Raw genomic sequence first — 21,653 nt, forward strand, 5'->3', positions numbered from 1 at the left:
GTCAGCCGATGCCGCGCGAATTTTCCAACGTGGATTAGGATTTTATTTTTAGTCGATTATGTTTTACTATTTAAGGATATAAGTGATTTTCAATTTGAACTATATACTTCTATATTCGGAAATCTAGGGAATACTTATATTAAATTGTTAAAGCATTGATGAAATTATATAGACATCATATTTATGAAAAATACAGAAAATGATTTTGTTCTTGAAAAGAGGGAAAAATTATATTAAATTATCAATAGTTTGATAATCTTGCCTCCAATAGTTTGACAATAAGGATTAGTTCTAAAAAAATGGCAAAGAAGTCTAAGAGAGAAAACATGAGAGGCTTGTAGTCTTGGAGCTAGAAGGATTTGTTTCGCAGTGTCTCCTCTTCAAAAAGTCTTCTTGGGTTCTTGAATATGGCTTAGAAATTGAATTTTGTGATGATGGTAAAAAACCTTGAAACTCACATAGTCTTTTTTTTTATTATTGACAATGGAGAATGAGGCTTGTATTGCTCTAATCAAATAGAAGGATTGAGGGTTTGGTTGTTGGACAATCCTGTTAGAGAATAATATAAATCATATTTTGGGACATTACCTAACAGCTTAAGTTATTGAGTTGAGATAGTTCTTTAACATGATATCAAAGTTATTGGGTTAAGATAGTTCTTTAACATGATATCAAAACCTTGAAGACAAAGCGGTCACGAGTTCAAATCTCATCATTTCGCATTTATTTGATAAAAATCAAGCACAAGATAGTGTAAACCTGTACATGTTTCAAAATTAAATGACTTTTATTTGAAGGGGTGTGTTAGAGAATAATATAAAATCATATATTGGAACATCACCTAACAGTTTAAGCTATTGGGTTAAAAATGGTTCTTTGACAAGTCCCGCTGCTGAGAGGGAAGGTGGAAATTATAGTGAGACCGCGAGGCAATTTAAACCAAACTCAAAATTGCTCTCCCATGCATTAATTGTTTTTTCAAGATATATATATGAAATATTAAAGAATTACTAATTTTTTAAAATTTTCATTTTTAAGAAAAAAATTAGAAAAAAAAGTTTTGAAATTTCTCTACTGTTAAAAGAATTTACAAAATATAAAATCCATATTGTTCAAAAAATGGAAGAGAAGTTGTTGTTTGTCTTAATTTATCAATCAAGTTATGGTTTCTTTAAAAATTAAGCTTTCTATTTCTCAAACTGGTTGGACAACTTTTAATTTAAAACATCCTAGTTTAATTGGTTCAAGATGAGATATTTTTGCAAATAAATGGTTAAATCTGATCAAACTTTTTCATGAAGGCTCTCATCTGTCGAATTATTTCAAATATAATTCTGCCTTATCTGCTATTTCATGCAAATTGCCTACATTCAAATACGTCCGCTTACGTTCTGTATTTTCGAATTCAAATCAATCGATCCTAAAGAAAAAAACTAAAATTGATCGATTATTAAGTCTATGATTCAGTCATGTAGTTGAAGTTCTGTGTTTTCAAAAATTATAGATTTTAAATGCATTTGGATTGTGACTGCATGCTTTTTTGACTTTATAGATGCATTTCAAACAGAGAAGCTGCCTACGTTTAAATTTCCTGTGTCAAGAGTTTTATAAGCCACTCCTTATAGATAGTATGCTTGTGTGTGTGTGTGTTCCAAGTGGTCGATATGAAAGAAATTTCCTCACCTTTTTACAGTACATTTGAAAATTTCAGTAATAATTTAAAACATCAAAAAAGTTCAATCATTGAAATTTTGAAAGCTTTTAAGAAATTTAAAATTTTTAAAACTGGGAAATTTGGAAATTGCCCTTTGTTTTATGGCTCTAGCCAGATTAGTACTCACTTTTGGAAGCTAGTGGAAGATGTTAGAAAATAATATAAATTATATTTTAAAACCTTATCTAACAATTTAAGCTTTTGGTTCGAAATAATTCTTTGAAATGGTATTAGAGCCTTGATGATCAAGCGATTAAGAGTTTGAATCTCATTATTCTCATTTATTTGATAAAAAATTAAACACAAGGTAGTATGAGTTTGTGCAAATTTCAAGTGCAAAAGGTTTTCACTTGAGAAGATATGTTAGAGAATAATATAAATCATATCTTAAAACATCATCTAATAACTTAACTTTTAGAGTTGAGATGCTTCTTTGACAAAAAAAAAAGTAAAAAGAGAAAAAGAAGAAGTCCAAGGCAATTAAGGAAGCCTAAACAAAAAATTCAAAATTGCTCTCCAAGCTTTAAATTTTTTTGCAAACAAGTTAAATAAGTATTCAAAGTTTATCTATTTGAGTTTTAAATGATTGAAGATTTTTGTTTTTGCAACTTTCCCCTTGCTTTCATCTGTCTCTAGGCCTAGGCCTCTAACTTGCACAAGTAGTAGAATGAATTTTAAAGCATATTATGTGTTGTAACCCATTTTTGGGTCCCCACACAAAAAAATTTTAAAAAATAAAATAAAATAATAAATAATAATAATAATAATAATAACAATAAATAATAATAAATAAAAAAATAAAATAAAAATAATAATAATTAATAATATAGCCGGAAGAAATTAGAAAAAATAATAGGAGGCCAGGGCGCTAAGAAAATGGTTAGAAAAATTGATTAAGGAGGTTAAAAATATAAAGATTGGAATTCTGACAGAATATTGGTGAATGATAAGAGCCCTGTTGGAAAAGAAAATTGAAATTTGAGGAGAAAAGTCCAAAATTGGATGTTTATGGACTTAATTGGATTTTATTGAAGGTTTAATTGAATTTGTAGAGGTTTTGATTGCAAGAAAAATGGATTTTTAAGTCAATTTGGGCCTTAATTGGAAGAAATTAAAGTTCTAGGGTTAAATTATAATTTTTAAGAGTTGATTTGGTCAAATCAGGGCTTAATTGCATAAATATTGAAGTTTAATGGTCAATTAGGGACTTAATTGAGGAAATCCGAAACCAAGGACCAAATTGGAAAAGGCGCGTAAGTATAGGGGCTGTAATTAACAAAATCAGGGGCCAAATTGAAAAAATTGGAAGTTTATTGATCAATTGAGGGTCCAATTGCATAAATTCGAGGCCAAGGATTGAAGTGAAAAACGCGGCCAACTATAGGGGCGGGGACTGAAATTGACAGGGATGCAATTGAATTAATTCTTAAAATCAAAATTACATTGTAAGGACTTAAAAGAAAAAAGGATAAATTAAGGACTGATTTGAAAAAAGATGCTGGCACCACCTTTAAATGAAACGGCGTGTTTTGTATAAAACGACGCCGTTTCATATTAAAAAAAAAAAAAAAGAGCAGAACAGTGTCGTTTTGAACGACACTGTTCCCCTTTCTCCTTCCCCTGGACATGCAGCAGGGGAAGGCTATTTTTTCTTCTTTCTTCATTTAACTCCACACACCACACGCCTGCCACCTCCCGAAACCCCACACAATCTCATGATGATGAACCGAGGGAGTCGCGCCCTACCAGCCCCGCCCACTGCCCAGCCACCCCTGCTCCCCATGTGCTACCATAGGGTGGCAATAGGGACACCTCCGCTCCCTGTTGCCCTATAAATCCCCCCCCCCACAATGCCAGCGCGAAAAAAGGAAAGAGGAGGAAAAGAAAAGGAGAAGGAACCGAAGAGAGAAAAGGAGAGAACAGACCACAAAAAAAAAAAGGGAAAGGAAACCAGGAAAACACACCGAGAGAGACAATGAGAAGTATAGGAAAGGGGACCGTGAGAGTTAAGGAAAAACAACACTGACACTGTAAGCGTTCGGGTTTGAAAAGCCATATCTAAACGGAACCAAAGGGAAAGGAAATGTAGCAGAAGGAAGAGGAGGAGAAGGGAAGAGCAGGAGCTTCTTTGTTTTCCACCTGAAACCGTAGTACCATCGCTTGAGGAATCGCCGTCCGTGAGCCACGACACCGCCACCGGCCTCCCCCGCAGCACCGCCAGCGAAGCAGTCAGCCGCCATCTGTCAGCCGCGACACCGCAACCGCCTCCTCCGCTCCAGGTACACTCGTCTGCCCCCCTTTTATTTCCTTTGTTTGCCCGCTTTTCCTCCTGCATGCAGAACATTCGTGCTGCATGCAAGAGGATGGGAGGGGGGAAATAATTCCCCCCCATTGGTTTTCCATGTCTGGGCCAGGCTGGTTCTGGCCCAACACTGATGGTTTTTTCTAATTGGGCTAGGCCACTTCTGGCCCAGTTATGATGTGTTGAAGGGCCAGACTGATTCTGGCCCATAAAAAGATAGGAGAGTTTGTTGGGCCGAGATCGACCCAATCCCTTTTGGGCCGAGTCTGGCCTAGTAAGTTGGGCCGGCCCGGCCCAGCCCAACTAATATTATATATTATTTATTATAATGTTTTTATATTATTTATATATATAGATATATATCAAAAAAAATTCTGAAAAATCCTTGAAAAATATTGTTGATTTTCCTGCATATTTTTATCAAAATTGCTTAATATTGGTTTGTATTTTTATACCATAAAGATACAAATCCAGTATTAAAATACCCGGTTTTCATCAAAAAACATCAAAATAAAAAATGTTTTTGCTTTGAAAAATCCTTAAAAAATATTGTTGATTTTCCTGCATATTTTTATCAAAATAACTTAATATTGGTTTGTATTTTTATACCGTAAAGATACAAATCCAGTATTAAAATACTCGTTTTTCATCAAGACATCAAAAATAATATATATATATATATATATATATATATATATATATAATATTTTTGTTTTAATGCATACGGCCTAGTCTCTCCAAAATAAAGAAAAGTCATCGCATCATATTTTCACACAACAAAAGAAATTTCAAAAAATATATGTATTAGCATGCATTTTGGCTTTAACAACAAGTTTGTTAGAACCACGAGAACTAGGCCAATATTTCAAAAATTCTAAAAAAAATCTTTTAGTTTTCTTTTAGTATTTGGGATTACGAATTTATACGTAAAACGTATTCCTAATATTAAAAATAAAGTTTTTGTATAGACATTAGAACGGTTAGGATTTTACCTGATAAGATAAAGACCTCCTTACCGAGAAGGATTTTTCTTGAACCATTGACAGACCAACAACTAGAAATACGATAACACCTTAGCTTTTTTCAAACAATGCAGCTTACCTTAGGTAAGGCGTATTTGGGGTGCTAATACCTTCCCTTTAAGCAATCAATCCCCGCACCCGATCTCTGAGACCAGTTAGGGTTCCTAGTGACCAAAATACTAGGTGGCAACTCCCATTCCATTTTCTACTGATAAACAACAAGAATTTCTTGTCTCCCCATATTTGCCAACTAGAATATTACATTTTAGACTTGAAGTGGAACTATAATTTTTCCGCGACACCACACACGTGCGATATTATGCATACTTTAACTATAAATGGGTCTCTTAGGTTTTCATTTGGCCCAAGAAATTACATTTGAAATGTTGGTAAAAGGCTCGATCTCCGCCTTAGCACCTACTCTTTCATCTTAAAAATCCATGGCTCGTAAATTTTTTAGGAAATTTCTAGATCAATTAATTATTTCAGTGTGTAATTATTTACATCTTTCATTTTCATACTAGTAAAAATAGATATTTGTTGTCAAAGAATTATCTCAACCTCATAGCTTAAGCTATTAAGTGAGGTACTAAAATGTGATTTATATTATTATTTAACACACTCCTCTAAGTGAAAGCTCTTTGGGCTTGAAACTTGCATAGGTCCACATTACCTTGTGTTTAATTTTTATCAAATAAATGAATATAGTGAGATTTAAACTCGTGACCGCTTGGTCATCAAAACTCTGATAACATGTCAAAAAATCATCTCAACCTAATAGCTTAAACTATTAGGTGAAATCCTAATATATAATTTATATTATTATCTAACATTTGTGATTATTTTTTTAAAGTATTTATACTATTTTTTAATTTTTGGATGAACTAAAAAGAGAAATTGTTTCCAAATCAATTGAAAATCGTGAGAATATAAGAAGAAATGTAATTACTAATGTATGGAAAAAAATACATGAATATTAATTTGCCAGTTGTATTGAACCTTGCTCGAATAGCACAGTGTTTGTACCAATATGGAGATGGGCATGGTGTCGTACATCTTGAGACCAAAGATCAGGTGAAATCCTTACTTACTAATCCTTTATAATTTCATAAAAAAAAGGAAGGATTTGTTTGATACAATTGCTCATGAGAGCGTTCTACATCTCTTCTGAACATTGAAAGTGTTGCTTAATGTGTAAAATGATTTGATTCAAGATCTAGAGTAAAATAATAAAACTCAACTTCTAGAGTAAATAATAGATATTCCAACATTGTTGTTTTCCTCCATTAAAATGAAAACTCAATTTAGATAACTAGTATCCATTAAAAAAAAACAATCTATTTAAAAAAAAAAAATCAGGAGTATCTGCCTTCAAAGATGGTTGCATGCATGGGGAAGCCAAATATAAGCAATTAGGCAACAAGGATAGAGAAAGACAAATGTGAGAGAGTGAGAGTCGAGAGTTGAGTTCAGGTGTTCCTTCTCCATTCTTGGAGATTATACTTTTCTTTATATATAATGTTGTTTTTTATTTTTGGGTCTCCACACAAAAAATAAAAAAATAATATTAAAAAGAAATCCAAAAATTAATAGTAGTTTAGCTTCTGATTCATTCAATTTCAACTCCTCTATTTATGTGTCTTTTTCAGTTTAATTCTTGGTTTCGGATTTCTTCAATTAATTCCCTAATGAACCATCAAACTTTAATAATTATGTCACTAAGCCCCTGATTTGATGAAATCAACTCTTAAAAATTATAATTTGACTGAAGAACTTTGGTTTATTCAAATAAAAGCCCAAATGAACTTAAAATTCAATTTTTCATGCAATCAAACTTTTCATAAATTCAATTAAACCTTCAATAAATTTAATTGAGTCCATGAACATCTGATTTTGAACATTTCTTCCTCAAATTGAATTTTCTTTATTAGCAAAGGCTCTCTTAAGTCAAAAGTAAACTGTTAAATTTTTATCTTTGTATTTTTGAACCTTCTTAACCAATTTCTAACTATTTTCTGAACGCTCTAGCATTCTCTTCTCACTGCTATTATTTTTTTAGATTTCTTTTGAATATATATATTTTTTGTATTTTCCCTTGTGTGTGTGTGTGTGAGAGGGAGAGAGGGGGGGGGATGGGTAATAACATAAGAAATGCTAAGTTTGTCTCTAGGTAACAATCAATGATCCTATGAACTGGCATCAGAACTTTGGTGAGGGTGTTTTGATTTTTTTTTTCCAAGATGAAAGTGATAATAAATAAATAAAAACAGTGTTATGAACACATCACTGTGCCGCTGTACCGAAGAGGTTGAGATAAACACAATGATGAAAACATCGCAACAAATGTTTGTGTGGTTGACGCTTGTTAACTAATAATAATCCAGTTGTTAACTAATAGTAATCCAATGTATAGCTGTGAGAGTTTGTTATTCACTAGGACTCTCTTGCTGCAACAGTTTGTAATCTTCAGGAACTGGTCCTCTTGCAACGTAGAGAAATCAGTTAGCTTCGCCTCTGTATGTATATATATATGTCTTCTATTAATAATATAAGCAAGCGATTCTCTCCCCTGCTTCAGTTCTATCATGGTATCAGAGCGTCTCTGATCCTTCTTTTTTTTTTTTTTTTTTTTTTTCTCTGCCTCATCTACTTATATTCTTCTCTTCCTCTTCTCAATCACCATGTCAACTTCCATATCATCAAACACAGAAAACCACCTCATCACTATCAACACAGCTGCTCAAGCTCCTCTCAAACTTACATCTTCCAACTATGCTTCCTGGAAAATTCAGTTTGAAACTCTCTTTATTGGATACGATCTCCTTGGCTATATCAATGGTTCAAAATCGTGCCCTTCACCAACTCTCATTACTGATAATATCACTCTTCCCAATCCTGCATATAGCCTCTGGGTGAGGCAAGATCAACTCCTTTTGAATGCCATTGTTGGCAGTCTTTCCCCTCCACTTATCTCCTTTGTAGCACGTACCAAATCTTCACATGAAGCATGGCATGTTCTTGCCACAACATATGCCAAACCATCCCGTGGACGTATACGACAGGTGAAAAATCAGTTAAAAAATCTCACAAAAGGTTCTATGACTATCACAGATTTTGTCTACTCCATCAAAGCAAGGTCTGACGAACTTGCTGTTCTTGGTGCTCCCTTGGATGCTGATGATCTCACTGAATACATTCTCGATGGTTTAGATGAAGATTACACAGAACTTGTTAGGGCTGTCCAAGCACGTGAGGCTGCTATCTCCTTTGATGAACTCCATGAGAAGCTTCTCCTGTTTGAAGCATCTCTACAAACACGATCACACCCCTCCCGGCTTGGTCCTGTTACTGCTAATTCTTTTACCAAACAGTCACACAACAATAATTGGCGCCCTTCAAGAACCAACTGGCGCTCATCTTCTTTTTCTGCTGGGAACAATTCTCGTTCCTCCCCCCCCGCTGCCAACTTTAGACCAGCCATGTTTCCTAATCAGGTCAGAAATCGTCTGCCTAACCGTCCTTATTTGGGCCATTGCCAAATATGTGGCACTCAAGGGCACACTGCTAAACGCTGTCCCTCCTTTCATTTAGTTCCTATTAATGGTTCTACTACTGCCACTTCCTCTACTGGCATGCCATCCTCCTGGAATCCTCAGGCAAATTTTTCGTCTCCATCTCCTTCCTCTAGTGCATCATGGTTACTGGACAGTGGGGCTTCCCATCATGTAACTGCAGACCTCAACAATCTTTCTCTTCATACACCGTATAATGGACAAGATGATGTTATGCTTGGTGATGGTACCACTCTTCCTATAAGTCATACTGGTTCAGTATCTCTTCCTACATCTACCTCTTCTTTCCAATTGCAAGATGTTCTTTGTGTACCCCAAATGCAAAAAAATTTAATATCCATTGCATTATTCTGTGTTACCAATAATGTGTCAATTGAACTTTTTCCTCATTGTTTTCATGTGAAGGACCTACAAACGGGGGACATTCTTCTGCAGGGCGGCACTAAAGATGGTGTTTATGAGTGGCCTGTTGCCACCTCTTCTATTCCTCCAATTATAGCTTTCTCTGCTGTCAAAACAACAATGTCCATCTGGCACCAACGTCTTGGTCACCCAGCCACTCCCATTCTTAAACATGTTATGTCTGTCCATCATTTAAATTTTTCATCTCAAACAAATTTTTGCTGCAATGCTTGCTTAAGTAATAAAAGTCATAAACTTCCATTTTTTATGTCTACTTTACAAACGACTCGTCCTCTCCAAGTCGTATTTTCTGATGTTTGGACTTCTCCTATCATCTCACAAGATGGTTTCAAATACTATGTTATCTTCGTTGATCATTTTACGAAATACATATGGTTCTACCCTTTAAAACGAAAATCTGACGTTCAAATAGTGTTTCGACGCTACAAAGCAATTGTTGAAAAATATTTTCAGCAAACCATTGTCTCTCTCTATTCTGATAATGGTGGTGAATATATTGCTCTCAAACCGTTTCTTTCAGAACATGGGATTAGTCATCTCACATCTCCACCACATACACCTGAACATAATGGTTATTCTGAACGGCGACATCGTCACATTGTCGAAACCGGTCTTGCCCTTCTTTCTCAAGCATCCATCCCCACTACCTTTTGGACTTATGCCTTCACCACAGCTGTTTATCTAATCAACAGAATGCCTACTCAAACATTGAACATGTCCTCTCCGTATGAGTCAATTTTTAACAAGAGTCCCAATTTTTCTAAACTAAAAGTGTTTGGATGTTTATGTTATCCTTGGTTAGGTCCATATGCATCTCATAAACTAGATTTAAAATCTCAACCTTGTGTTTTTCTTGGTTACTCCCTTTCTCAAAATGCATATCTATGCTTTAACAAGTCCACCAACAAAATGCATGTCTCACGGCATGTACAATTTGTTGAATCAATTTTTCCTTATGACTCTGGTTCTCTTATGCCTTCCAAGATTTCTTCACCCGTGTCCGATTGGGTACCTTCCCTCATTCCTGTCACACCTCCAACTTCACAGCAACCGGCTCATTCTGCTCCATCTTCACAATGCCATGCAGACGTTTTACCCCCTATGGTTTCTTCATCATGTCCTTCCGACACTGTCACAGAACCTCCTTCCATCATTTCCACATCTCAGGTATCTACTTCTCCATTTAATCCTCCACTTCCAGCTCCACCTCCACCTGCTCAAACACAATCCCAACATTCCCAGCACCCTATGCTTACTCGGTCTAAAAACAATATTAGAAAACCAATTCAGAAACTCAGTCTTCACACTATTAAACCAGTCCTCTCTCAAACAGAACCTTCCACTCCATCTCAAGCACTTAAAGATCCAAACTGGCGTGCTGCTATGTCTGCAGAATATGATGCTCTAGTTTGCAATGGCACGTGGGAACTTGTTCCTCCTGATGGTATCACTAACATTGTTGGTTGCAGATGGGTTTACCGCATTAAGAGAAATTCTGATGGTTCCATTCACAAATTTAAAGCACGGCTTGTTGCAAAAGGGTTCCACCAGCGTCCCGGAGTAGACTATCATGAGACCTTTAGCCCTGTTGTAAAGCCAACAACTGTTCGCTTAGTGTTAAGCCTTGCTGTCAGTCGCCAATGGTCTCTTCAGCAGCTGGACATCAACAATGCTTTCCTTCAAGGTCATCTTTCTGAAACTGTTTACATGGTTCAACCTCCTGGATTTGTTGATCGTGACAATCCGTCATCTGTCTGCAAACTCCGAAAGGCCATTTATGGACTTAAACAGGCACCCCGGGCTTGGTATCATGAATTACGTTCATTTCTGTTGGATTCTGGTTTCCGCAACTCTCACTCTGATCCTTCCTTGTTCATATTTAATGGTCCTCAGCATGTTTTGTTTCTACTGGTTTACGTGGATGACATTATTGTCACCGGCAGCAGTGATATCATTTTATCAGCATTTGTCTCCAGCCTTGCTAAACGATTTTCTCTTAAGGATCTTGGAAGCCTATCATACTTCTTGGGGGTTGAAGTTTTGTCCCACAAACATGGTCTGTTACTTTCTCAACGCAGGTACATTACAGACCTGCTCACTCGTCTCAACATGTTGGATGCCAAACCAGTGCTCACTCCTATTCCAAGTTCTGCTTCTGCTATTTCATTACGGTCTGGCTCACCTTTACATAACCCAACTGAATATCGTGAAGTTCTAGGGAGTCTTCAGTACCTTTCCCTAACCAGGCCAGATGTGTCATTTGCTGTGAACAAATTATCTCAGTTCATGCACAGTCCAACTGATGAGCACTGGAGTCTCGTTAAGCGAATTCTGCGATATCTTGTTGGGACGCTGAACAAGGGCCTTCTGTTGCATCGTGACTCATCACCACATCTTCATGCCTTTACTGATCAACTTCATGCCTTTTCGGATGCTGATTGGGCTGGCAATAAAGATGACTATTCATCCACCGGGGCTTATCTAGTCTATCTTGGCAGTAATTTAATTTCATGGAGTTCAAAGAAACAAAAGACCATTGCCAGGTCTTCAACAGAGGCTGAATATCGCTCCGTTGCTGCCACTGCTGCTGAACTATGTTGGATACAATCCCTGCTTCTTGAACTTGGTGTTACTCCTTCATCTTCACCTGTGATATACTGTGACAACATCGGAGCCACCCAATTAAGTTCCAATCCAATTTTTCATTCTCGCATGAAACATGTTGCCGTGGATTATCATTTCATTCGTGATCGTGTTCAAACTGGTCAGCTCCGTGTAGCTCATGTCTCCTCTGCTGATCAACTTGCAGACTTTCTGACCAAGCCATTGTCAACCTCTACATTTCAGTTGTTTCGTGACAAGATTGGCCTCTCAGATCGTGGCCTATCTTGAGGGGGCATGTTAACTAATAATAATCCAGTTGTTAACTAATAGTAATCCAATGTATAGCTGTGAGAGTTTGTTATTCACTAGGACTCTCTTGCTGCAACAGTTTGTAATCTTCAGGAACTGGTCCTCTTGCAACGTAGAGAAATCAGTTAGCTTCGCCTCTGTATGTATATATATATGTCTTCTATTAATAATATAAGCAAGCGATTCTCTCCCCTGCTTCAGTTCTATCATGGTATCAGAGCGTCTCTGATCCTTCTTTTTTTTTTTTTTTTTTTTTTTTCTCTGCCTCATCTACTTATATTCTTCTCTTCCTCTTCTCAATCACCATGTCAACTTCCATATCATCAAACACAGAAAACCACCTCATCACTATCAACACAGCTGCTCAAGCTCCTCTCAAACTTACATCTTCCAACTATGCTTCCTGGAAAATTCAGTTTGAAACTCTCTTTATTGGATACGATCTCCTTGGCTATATCAATGGTTCAAAATCGTGCCCTTCACCAACTCTCATTACTGATAATATCACTCTTCCCAATCCTGCATATAGCCTCTGGGTGAGGCAAGATCAACTCCTTTTGAATGCCATTGTTGGCAGTCTTTCCCCTCCACTTATCTCCTTTGTAGCACGTACCAAATCTTCACATGAAGCATGGCATGTTCTTGCCACAACATATGCCAAACCATCCCGTGGACGTATACGACAGGTGAAAAATCAGTTAAAAAATCTCACAAAAGGTTCTATGACTATCACAGATTTTGTCTACTCCATCAAAGCAAGGTCTGACGAACTTGCTGTTCTTGGTGCTCCCTTGGATGCTGATGATCTCACTGAATACATTCTCGATGGTTTAGATGAAGATTACACAGAACTTGTTAGGGCTGTCCAAGCACGTGAGGCTGCTATCTCCTTTGATGAACTCCATGAGAAGCTTCTCCTGTTTGAAGCATCTCTACAAACACGATCACACCCCTCCCGGCTTGGTCCTGTTACTGCTAATTCTTTTACCAAACAGTCACACAACAATAATTGGCGCCCTTCAAGAACCAACTGGCGCTCATCTTCTTTTTCTGCTGGGAACAATTCTCGTTCCTCCCCCCCCGCTGCCAACTTTAGACCAGCCATGTTTCCTAATCAGGTCAGAAATCGTCTGCCTAACCGTCCTTATTTGATGGATAAATGATGGATATGTCGATGAATTGAAGTCATACTTCATGGGGTTCTTTCATACTTGAAGTGGTTGCAGCGATGGCTCCATTTCTTTCGTGCTTCCTGAGGTTCATGTTAATTTGCGCCCTGTTTTTCTCCTCCATGCATGTTTTGGGGCTGGCATCAAACGATGTTCCTCCAAGTAATTTTCCCAGTCACAAGTTGAAGAGATTGTCAATAAAAGCGACGTTGCCGTCACCACCACCACCTCCAAAGCCCTCTAAACAAAGAGGACCGCAAACTCCAATGTGATTTAGATAGCTAAACTACTAGTTTGTCTCTACAGTTGTTGCTTTCTTTTTTGTATGTACCAGGTTTTGTTCTTTCTTTTTAGATTTTTATCACAAATCTAAATATTGTACGTTGTACATGGGGTTTGCCTTCCCTAGTGATCATCATATATAGTATATTATTTGCGATAGCAAACAAATTTATTTTTTGACATATATCATATATAGAGGAGGGAAATTAATCAATCATTTATAATCTAAAAGGAAGTTTATTTTTAGAGAATTACTAGTTAGGTATGGTGCAAGATAGTAGTTATTTAATGAGGAATAAATATTTTTATTAGCCAAAAATGATAAAATAATTAATATTAGATACATGAGATACCTTAAGAGATTGGCAAGCGTAGTGCAACAAAGGTTATGCCATTATCCATTACAATTGCTTTACAAGGCAAATGACACTACACTTTTGAAGATTAATTCTGTTTTTGATATTGATAATCCCTATGAAGCAGCAAAAGAAAACGAAATTTGATGCACTTAAAACTGCAAAAAAAATCATAAAATTAAGAGCAAAAACGATTTTTTCGTTTGTCGCACATCAAAAAAAATCTACGATGGAGATGAGCTTGCTGGCGGTGTTGAGGCGAAGGAATGGACAGATCAGTGGGTGTCGGTGCGGGTGCTGTCGCTGAGGGAAGAAGGAGCGGCTGAGAGGGAGAGAGGTCTGGTGACCGGCTGCTGTGGGGAATGGCCTGTTAGCTAAGGGAGGAGAAGTTTTGGCCGACGACTAGAGAGAAAATCAAAACTAGGGGGGGTTGTTTGGTGTGGGTAGAGTTAAGTTTAGGATTAGGGTTTTTTGTGTTTTTTCTTGGATTTTTCAAAATTGCCCTCCCCTTTTTTGTGTGTTGAAAGCTGTTATTTATAGGCAAAATGTTGCTTGTGCCTCAAAATTGGTCCCTCAATTTCTTTCTTTTTGTAAATTTGATTTTTCTTAATTTTTTGTATTTTTTGAAAACCAGCAATATCAACGTCGACTCGATGAGGAAAATCAATGATTTTAAAAATAGCGCGTGAAAAGTCGAACGCGTTCGAAAGACCCTTAAACATTTAAATTCTTTTTTAGATGAAGTTGAAAATGCTAAAATGACGAGTATATATTAAAAAACATGTTTTTTTGGATTTTCATTATTTTTCTCTATTTTTGGATTTTTTGAAAATATATCAAAAACATGGGTCAAAAATTGGGTAGCAACATCATTGATAAAAAAATACTTCAAGAATAAAAAATCAAATAAATAAAAAAGTTGTATCTCAGAAAGTGGACCGATGCAGTGGATTCTAATTTTAATATCTCCATGTCCTACTGATTTGTGAAGCCTAAATTAGTTTTTTTCAATATCCTACTGCTTGACCAATACAAAAGAAACCTCCCAATATTGGCTATGTGAATCAAAATAACAAGCAATCAAGAGGATTTCATCGAAGAAAGGGTTAAATTCAAGAGTTTCTGTCTCTAACCCACCCATCAATTCAATGAAAATCGCAAAATATTCATGAAAGTCTTCCAAAATGTAGAGTCTTACAATTTTGTCAAGTCCTTATGTTTGCGTCCAACAACAAACCAGGACATATTAACGTTGGTTGACTCTCGACGAAACTGACAGGTTCCAGCCTCGCATCAATTCGGAGTGCATCAGTGCTCTCAAAGACTGTTTCAGCGCCAAATAATCAACGAGACCAATTAATTTTTACGAAAAAGATTTATTAATTTGGTCCGTATATTCTTCAGCTGCAACTACCACACATCAACTCTTCAATGCATTAAGAGGTCTGAAATGACAATTTATAAACACTGATATTCAATCTTCAATCTCCAACGGCTTGACCGATAACAAACAATCAAGATAGTTCAAGAATTTCAACGAAAAAGGGATTCAATTCAAGAGTTTCGGTCTTCAAATATCCATGAGTTTTCCGAAGTAATTTGTCCAGTCTTATGTTTGAAGATTGATCATAGCTCCTATTGGCTTAATTAATGGATTGCGTCCATCAACAATTCGGAGTTCATCACTCTCAATGACTGTTTCAACACTAAATAATGGATTCCATTTCATTTAATTTAAAATAAAACCAGCCGCAGCTCTTCCTAGCTCTGGAGCAATGGCTATTTTTTTTTTTTTTTTTGTGTGGCCCTTTACTGTAAATTTATGGGTGTTTCCATTATTTTATTTTTAATTTGATCTATTAACTCTTATATTATTTGAATTTGTTTAATGAATTATTGTTCTCTAAATTTGTTCAATTAATCTACGAATTATCCATATAGTGAATTTAATAATTATAAAACCTAATGAATTATCTCATAATAGACAATTAATCATTCTAATTGTGACTTGGTCTAGAATATATTAACAATAAATTAATATATATGTTTAAAGCTAGACAAACATAGCATAATGGAGAAAATATATATAGAAAAACAAAAAACTAAGCCAAATTAGTAAAAGGAAACAAATGATTCAATCATTGAGTTTTTATTTCCTCGAGTTTTTTTAAGAATTATTAATATATTTTTAAGACAAATTATTTGGTGATTTAAATACTATATAAATATAAAAAGTCATTTTATTACTAAAATATTTAATAATGATACATAATTATTATTTATAGTTAACATGGAGAGATGTTTAAAAACAAAGGATTAATTGAATAAATACTGAAAACATGATGGATTCTCTCATGTTCTCTACTTTTATGCTTTATTTCGGTCACTAAATCTAAATTATGAATTCAAAAAAATAAGTTATTGCACTTATACTACGTTACAGGTAGTATTCAAAGTTAATTTCTAACATAAAAAAAATAAAATATCAATTGTATGAATGTTTTAATATAATTAATTAAAATATGTATAAACTGATAAATCATAAGACAAACCTTGTGAACACTAATTAAGGACTTAAGTTGAAAGTTGATCTTCCTAATAAGAAGCAAAAAGAAGATGCATATTTAAATATCTTATAAATGTAGGCTACAAAGAGTCTTGCTAATTAATAGTAATATATGTGTAATCAATTTTTATTTAATTCGGGCCAAACGGTTTAATTCAATTTTAAATTTTATAGAAAGATTTGGAATTTAATCTGTTATGATTTATATGATCTGGTGAATGAATTCTTCCAATCAGGCAAGCTTCCGAAAGGTGTAAATCATGCATATGTTACTTTGATCCCTAAAAAAAACACCAATAGGATTCTTAGATTACAAACCTATCAGTATGGTAATGGTGATCTGATTTCTTACCTTCAGTATGCAGCGACACCCTAGTCTTTTCTCCAAATGATCTAAACTCTTTGAAAATAATCAAGAGTATCCTCTGGTGGTTTGAATTATGTCCTTGACTCAAAATAAACTTTTATAAGAGTTCAATGATCGGTATTAATATCGATATGGTATAGAGCGCAACTTTTATAAACTCAATTTAATGTAGACATGATTTTTTGCCTTTCACTTACCTGGGGATGCCCTTAGGATGTAATCCTAAAAGGATCTGTACATGGAAACTAATTATTTTGATGCTCATAAACAAGTTGTCAATGTCAAGAGAAAAACTGCTAAGTATGGTCGGAAGAATATGCTTAATCAAAAGTGTCTTAAATTCCCTTCTATTATGATATATGTTTGTTTTTTTAATGCCTCTATAGGAGTCACAGGGATACCTACCAGAATTCAGAAAAGATTTTTATGGGCAGGTGTCTTTAAACAAAGGAAAAATTGCAAGGTTCAATGGAGTATCATAGTGAGAGAGAAGGATAAAGGTGGTTTGGGTATTGGTTCTTTGTTGGGTAAAAACAAATCAATGTCTTACAAATAGATATGGCGATTAAACTCAATAAAAAATTCTAGATGGAAGGAATTAGTATTGTCAAAGTGCTAACCTAGTTTTGTGAATGAATTGTCATTATTTTATAATAATTGTTGTATATGTATAATGTCGCGGCAATCGTTCACTCTCAGGTATTTATTCAGATAATCGAGAAAATGAAAGAGACAATGAATTCTTATTTTTTTTTATCAGTAGAAAGAAGGAATGAGGGTCGCCACCTAGTATTTTGATAACTAGGAGCTCTAATTGGTCTCAAAAATTGAGCACGGGGACTGGTTGCATAAAGAAAAGGTATTGGCACCTCAAATACACTCTACCTAAGATAAGCTACGTTGTTTAATTGTCTGATATATGCTAAGGTCTAATTATTGGTCTATCAATAGTTTAAAAAAAGTCCTCCTCGATAACGAGATCCTTATCTTATTGGATAAAATTATAATAGTTCTAATATCTATATAAAAAAACAACTTAATATCAGGAATATATTTTACATATAACTTTGTAATCCCAGATATTAAAGCAAAACAAGATATTTTTATTTTTTATATTTTAAAATATTGGCCTAGTTCTCATAACTTTAATAAATTGGTTATTAAAACCAAAATACATACTAGTACATATTTTTTTGAATTTTTGTTGTATGAAAAATATGATACGAAATTTTTTTATATAAGTTTTGAGAAACTTGGTCGTATGTATGAAAACAAAAACATATTTTTTTGTTTTATAAATTTTTTTGTAGCATTTCAGAGAAAACTAGATATTTTAATACCAGATCTGTAAAAACACAAATCGATATTAATCAAAATTGATAGAAAAACTTCTGAGAAAATCACAAATTTTTGTAGAAGAACCTCTAGAAGTTTTTTTGTCTTTTTTTATATATAATATTATATTATATATTATTATAAAATAATAATAAAATAACATTGGGTTGGGCCCACCCTAATAATCTGGGCTAAAGCCCAACCTATTTGGGGTCAAGTTCAGTCCAAAAAGTATCTGGGCCAACAATGGCCCAAGACAGGGGCTGGCCTGAGAGCGGCCTAAAGGTGTTAGGCTGGTTCAGCCCACAAGATATATTTTTTTTTTTTTGTAACTGACTGAATCGACACAGTAAACAGTGATAAAACTCTCCACTGTTCACCTGCAAAAAAGTAAATGTGATGAAAAAGACGAAGAAAAAAAAGGAAGTTGGTTGACTGGGCAGTGGTACTAGGCAACATATGCAAGTGATTCACAATCCGATGTGATGCAAAAAAATGACTTGGTCTTGGATCAAACAAAGCATAAACTTATATAGATTCTAACTATAATATACATGTCATAACATCTGGTACAACTTTATATTCTCCTGAATTATATGATATATCTTACCCTGAGTACTCTCCTCCTAGAACCTGGGCTGGCCTCTGTCGAATCAGGCTATTACACTTTTGCTTCCATATTTTTATTCAAGTTTGAACTGACAGAAGCTAAGTGCAAATTAAGATAAATTGTGTATGCACATCTCCAAAACAACACAGTAGCCTGGCGGCATCAGACTTTCACACAACCTCTGTTTTTGCTTCTTTTATCTACTCTCAATTTCTAGAAATATATTGTTTTTTTATTAACATTTATGTGGTCCAATGGTAAGGAATTGTTAAAGTTTATCTCATGGCATAAGTTCGAACCTTTGTAACAAGAATTAAATGGGATTCAAATTATCTTTTAATTTTTATATTATTTGAATTTGTACAATGAATCATTGCTCTCTAAATTTTTATACCCAGACCTGGTAAGGTAGGTCCCAACCTGTCTTGAAAGAGTCATGCAACACACCATTCAACCACCCTCTTGTGTCGGTATAGAGTCCGTCATTAAACATGTGTGCATATAAATCAGACACGTAACATACATGCGCACCACACAGACAATTTGACTTGCAGTTGGCAAATACCAATAAAATTGCAGAAAGCAAAGGATTGCAATTAAACAGAAAAAACTTGCACAATATCAGAAATATCAGGTCCTCAGACAACATTTAATTATTAAAAACATTATATAAACAGAATCAAACATGTTATTAAACTAGAAAACATGTAACAACCTCGCTTTAACGCCAATGTTGGAAGTGTACCTTGTTTTTAAGAGTCCCTTCTCAGAACACGTTCTCTCATCTTCCGGTTGTTTTCTATCTATGTTAATAAATATATTTATAAAGATGAAAAGTTAAAGTTATTACCAGATATAACTCTTCATCATTTTTCTTTATATTATATTAGTCATATAAATAATATTAATATGAATTGGATTGACCCATCATAGATGATCCAGAGAACCATTTTTTCCTTCACAGACATTATAAAACACCCCTCAAGTTTCTGTGCTTTATACATGATGAGAATCAATCCAGCTGGTCTTTATTCCTGAAAGCAATGAAAAAGCAGCAATTTTAAATGAAGCGTCAAACGACTTCAAAACGCATCACTTTCGTATCAAAACAACAAAAAGTTGAAGTTTCTTGCTTGGCTGCACATGGTGAGGAAACTCCTCGAATTTTCTAGCATATCGGTTAAACAATTCATCAATAATTTCACTTCCAAAGTGTTGAATGAGCATTCTCTCCATGCCAGCTCTTACGTGCATCACGATCGCCTTCCCCATGCTCGAGGTGTTAGTCATTGATTCGTGGAGCACTCCTGGACTAGTCAGCTCCATTTTTTCAATGTCAAAGCATCCATTCTTCTGTACAAGCTCCATCATCTCCTCAAGAGATGGTACATACATTGGCAAGTTAAAAGAGTCCACTTGAGCTTCGCTTATCTTCCCCTGCGCGCAGCAGATATTAGTAAATATATATTTGTCATTTGTGTTACCCCCCATATAATTAATATGATGGCAGAATTGTTAGAGAAGACATCACATGGAAGCACTTAATAAATATTCTGTAAAAAAAGGATAGACAATAAAACAATACAACGATTGAATTTCTAGGACTCAACGCAGAGATTTTTTTAGATGTTTTCTAAGATATGTATTTTGCACTTTAATTATTTGACTCACCTCTCTCGCCAAATCCAGTATGCTGGACTCCAAAAGTTCAAACATGGCCCCTGTAAATGTTTGGGAATAAGGGATCCCTGTTGGGTTGGCTGGGAAGATCATCACTGCCATCCCTCCAGGCACCATCTCTTTTGCTCTAGCATCTAAAAAGATCTCTATGCCCTTAGCATATTGGGTAGCATAAGCATTTACCACTTCATCTGGAGCATTAATATAGTGAATCCGCCCCCTGTTCCATGACGGAGAGCTCTTGTCTAGTAACTCCTCGGGCACCTTGGAGAGGATATGGAGTGCAATACAAGAATAAAAAAAATGAATAGAACCCTCAGGAAACAATCGGCCATGGAAAGACCCTGGAACGCCCGCTGCAAAGTATTGCCTATCGGGAGGGAGAGAGGAGAACAGAGTGTTGAAATCATTTGATGTTAGATCGTTAAAGAATACTTGGAATTCAGGCTTTTGATTAATGTTGAGCTCTTGTGCTTGATACTTCCTTTCGATAGATTCTATTATACTTTGTATTGCTAAGAAGGTATTTGGTCCAACTGAACATCCAACATCTACAATACGTATAGTCTTTGAAGTAGAAAGCAGAATTTCCAGGTCAAGCTTCTCAGCAATTGCCTCGCCAATTTTTCCCTTTGAAGCAGTTACATTATGTCCCTGCAAATTCAAAGCAAAATAAGATTACAGGTCATTAAAGGAAACTTATATTATAATAATTTTATTAAATAAAAAAATATTTAATATTTTCTAAATCTGAATGCTAAGTACATTGAATAAATTATTCTAATATATCCGATATTTTCTAAATCACCTGCAAAAAGGAGTTTTTGGCGTAACTAAATCTGCCATCTCCACCATTCATTGCATACAACTCCGGCGTTGTGGAAGCGCTGTCCCCCATCTTCAATTCTCTGTCGATAATGTAGTCGCTTGTAATGAGTTTTATGCTATGGCGACGACTCTTTGTTTCCTTATAGGATTTTTTTGTGGACACGGTCACACAGGTAGCCTGGAAGTGAATATATAATTATAATGAATAAAATTTTGGAAGTCATCTTTCCTTATAACAGATTTGTATACTGTATGCATGCGTCGAGCCTGTAATTGCGGCCCCACAGGAAACTTATAATATTTATGAAGAGGAAGACTTCAAAAGTCTGACTATATTGCGAGATCTACGGTCTGAATTTAACACACTTATAAATCGCCAACTTTTCTATACGCGTTTTGTATTAAAATTCAATAGAATTGATGCTATGTTTATGGCTCATATTGAACCACGTAAGCTTGGAGTAATTGTTAAGAAATTTGAAGCAAAGATCAAGTGAAATTGGCCCCGACTTTG

General features: G+C 35.2%; 1 protein-coding gene across 1 annotated transcript; it reads right to left on the reverse strand.

The window, feature by feature from the left end:
- Positions 1 to 19,227: 19,227 nt before the first annotated feature.
- LOC118035578 (loganic acid O-methyltransferase) lies at positions 19,228 to 21,338 on the reverse strand. The gene is made up of 3 exons (XM_073406782.1): positions 21,120 to 21,338; positions 20,303 to 20,965; positions 19,228 to 20,068 (listed from the first exon to the last, which is right to left on the reverse strand). Exons 1-3 carry the CDS (start codon positions 21,207 to 21,209, stop codon positions 19,724 to 19,726), a joined length of 1,098 nt encoding a protein of 365 aa, XP_073262883.1. The 5' UTR covers positions 21,210 to 21,338; the 3' UTR covers positions 19,228 to 19,723.
- Positions 21,339 to 21,653: the final 315 nt, after the last annotated feature.

The sequence above is a fragment of the Populus alba genome, chromosome 19 (assembly GCF_005239225.2).
Source record: "Populus alba chromosome 19, ASM523922v2, whole genome shotgun sequence".
Classification (NCBI taxonomy): domain Eukaryota; kingdom Viridiplantae; phylum Streptophyta; class Magnoliopsida; order Malpighiales; family Salicaceae; genus Populus; species Populus alba.

Bases quoted from the DNA above. Each gene is read 5' to 3' on its own strand.
- LOC118035578 (XM_073406782.1), bottom strand. From the start codon at position 21,209: ATGGGGGACAGCGCTTCCACAACGCCGGAGTTGTATGCAATGAATGGT. The intron at 20,966-21,119 runs GTGATTTAGAAA...TTGAATTTGCAG, and splicing joins CCAAAAACTCCTTTTTGCAG to GGACATAATGTAACTGCTTC. The intron at 20,069-20,302 runs GTGAGTCAAATA...TGCTGCGCGCAG, and splicing joins TACTGGATTTGGCGAGAGAG to GGGAAGATAAGCGAAGCTCA.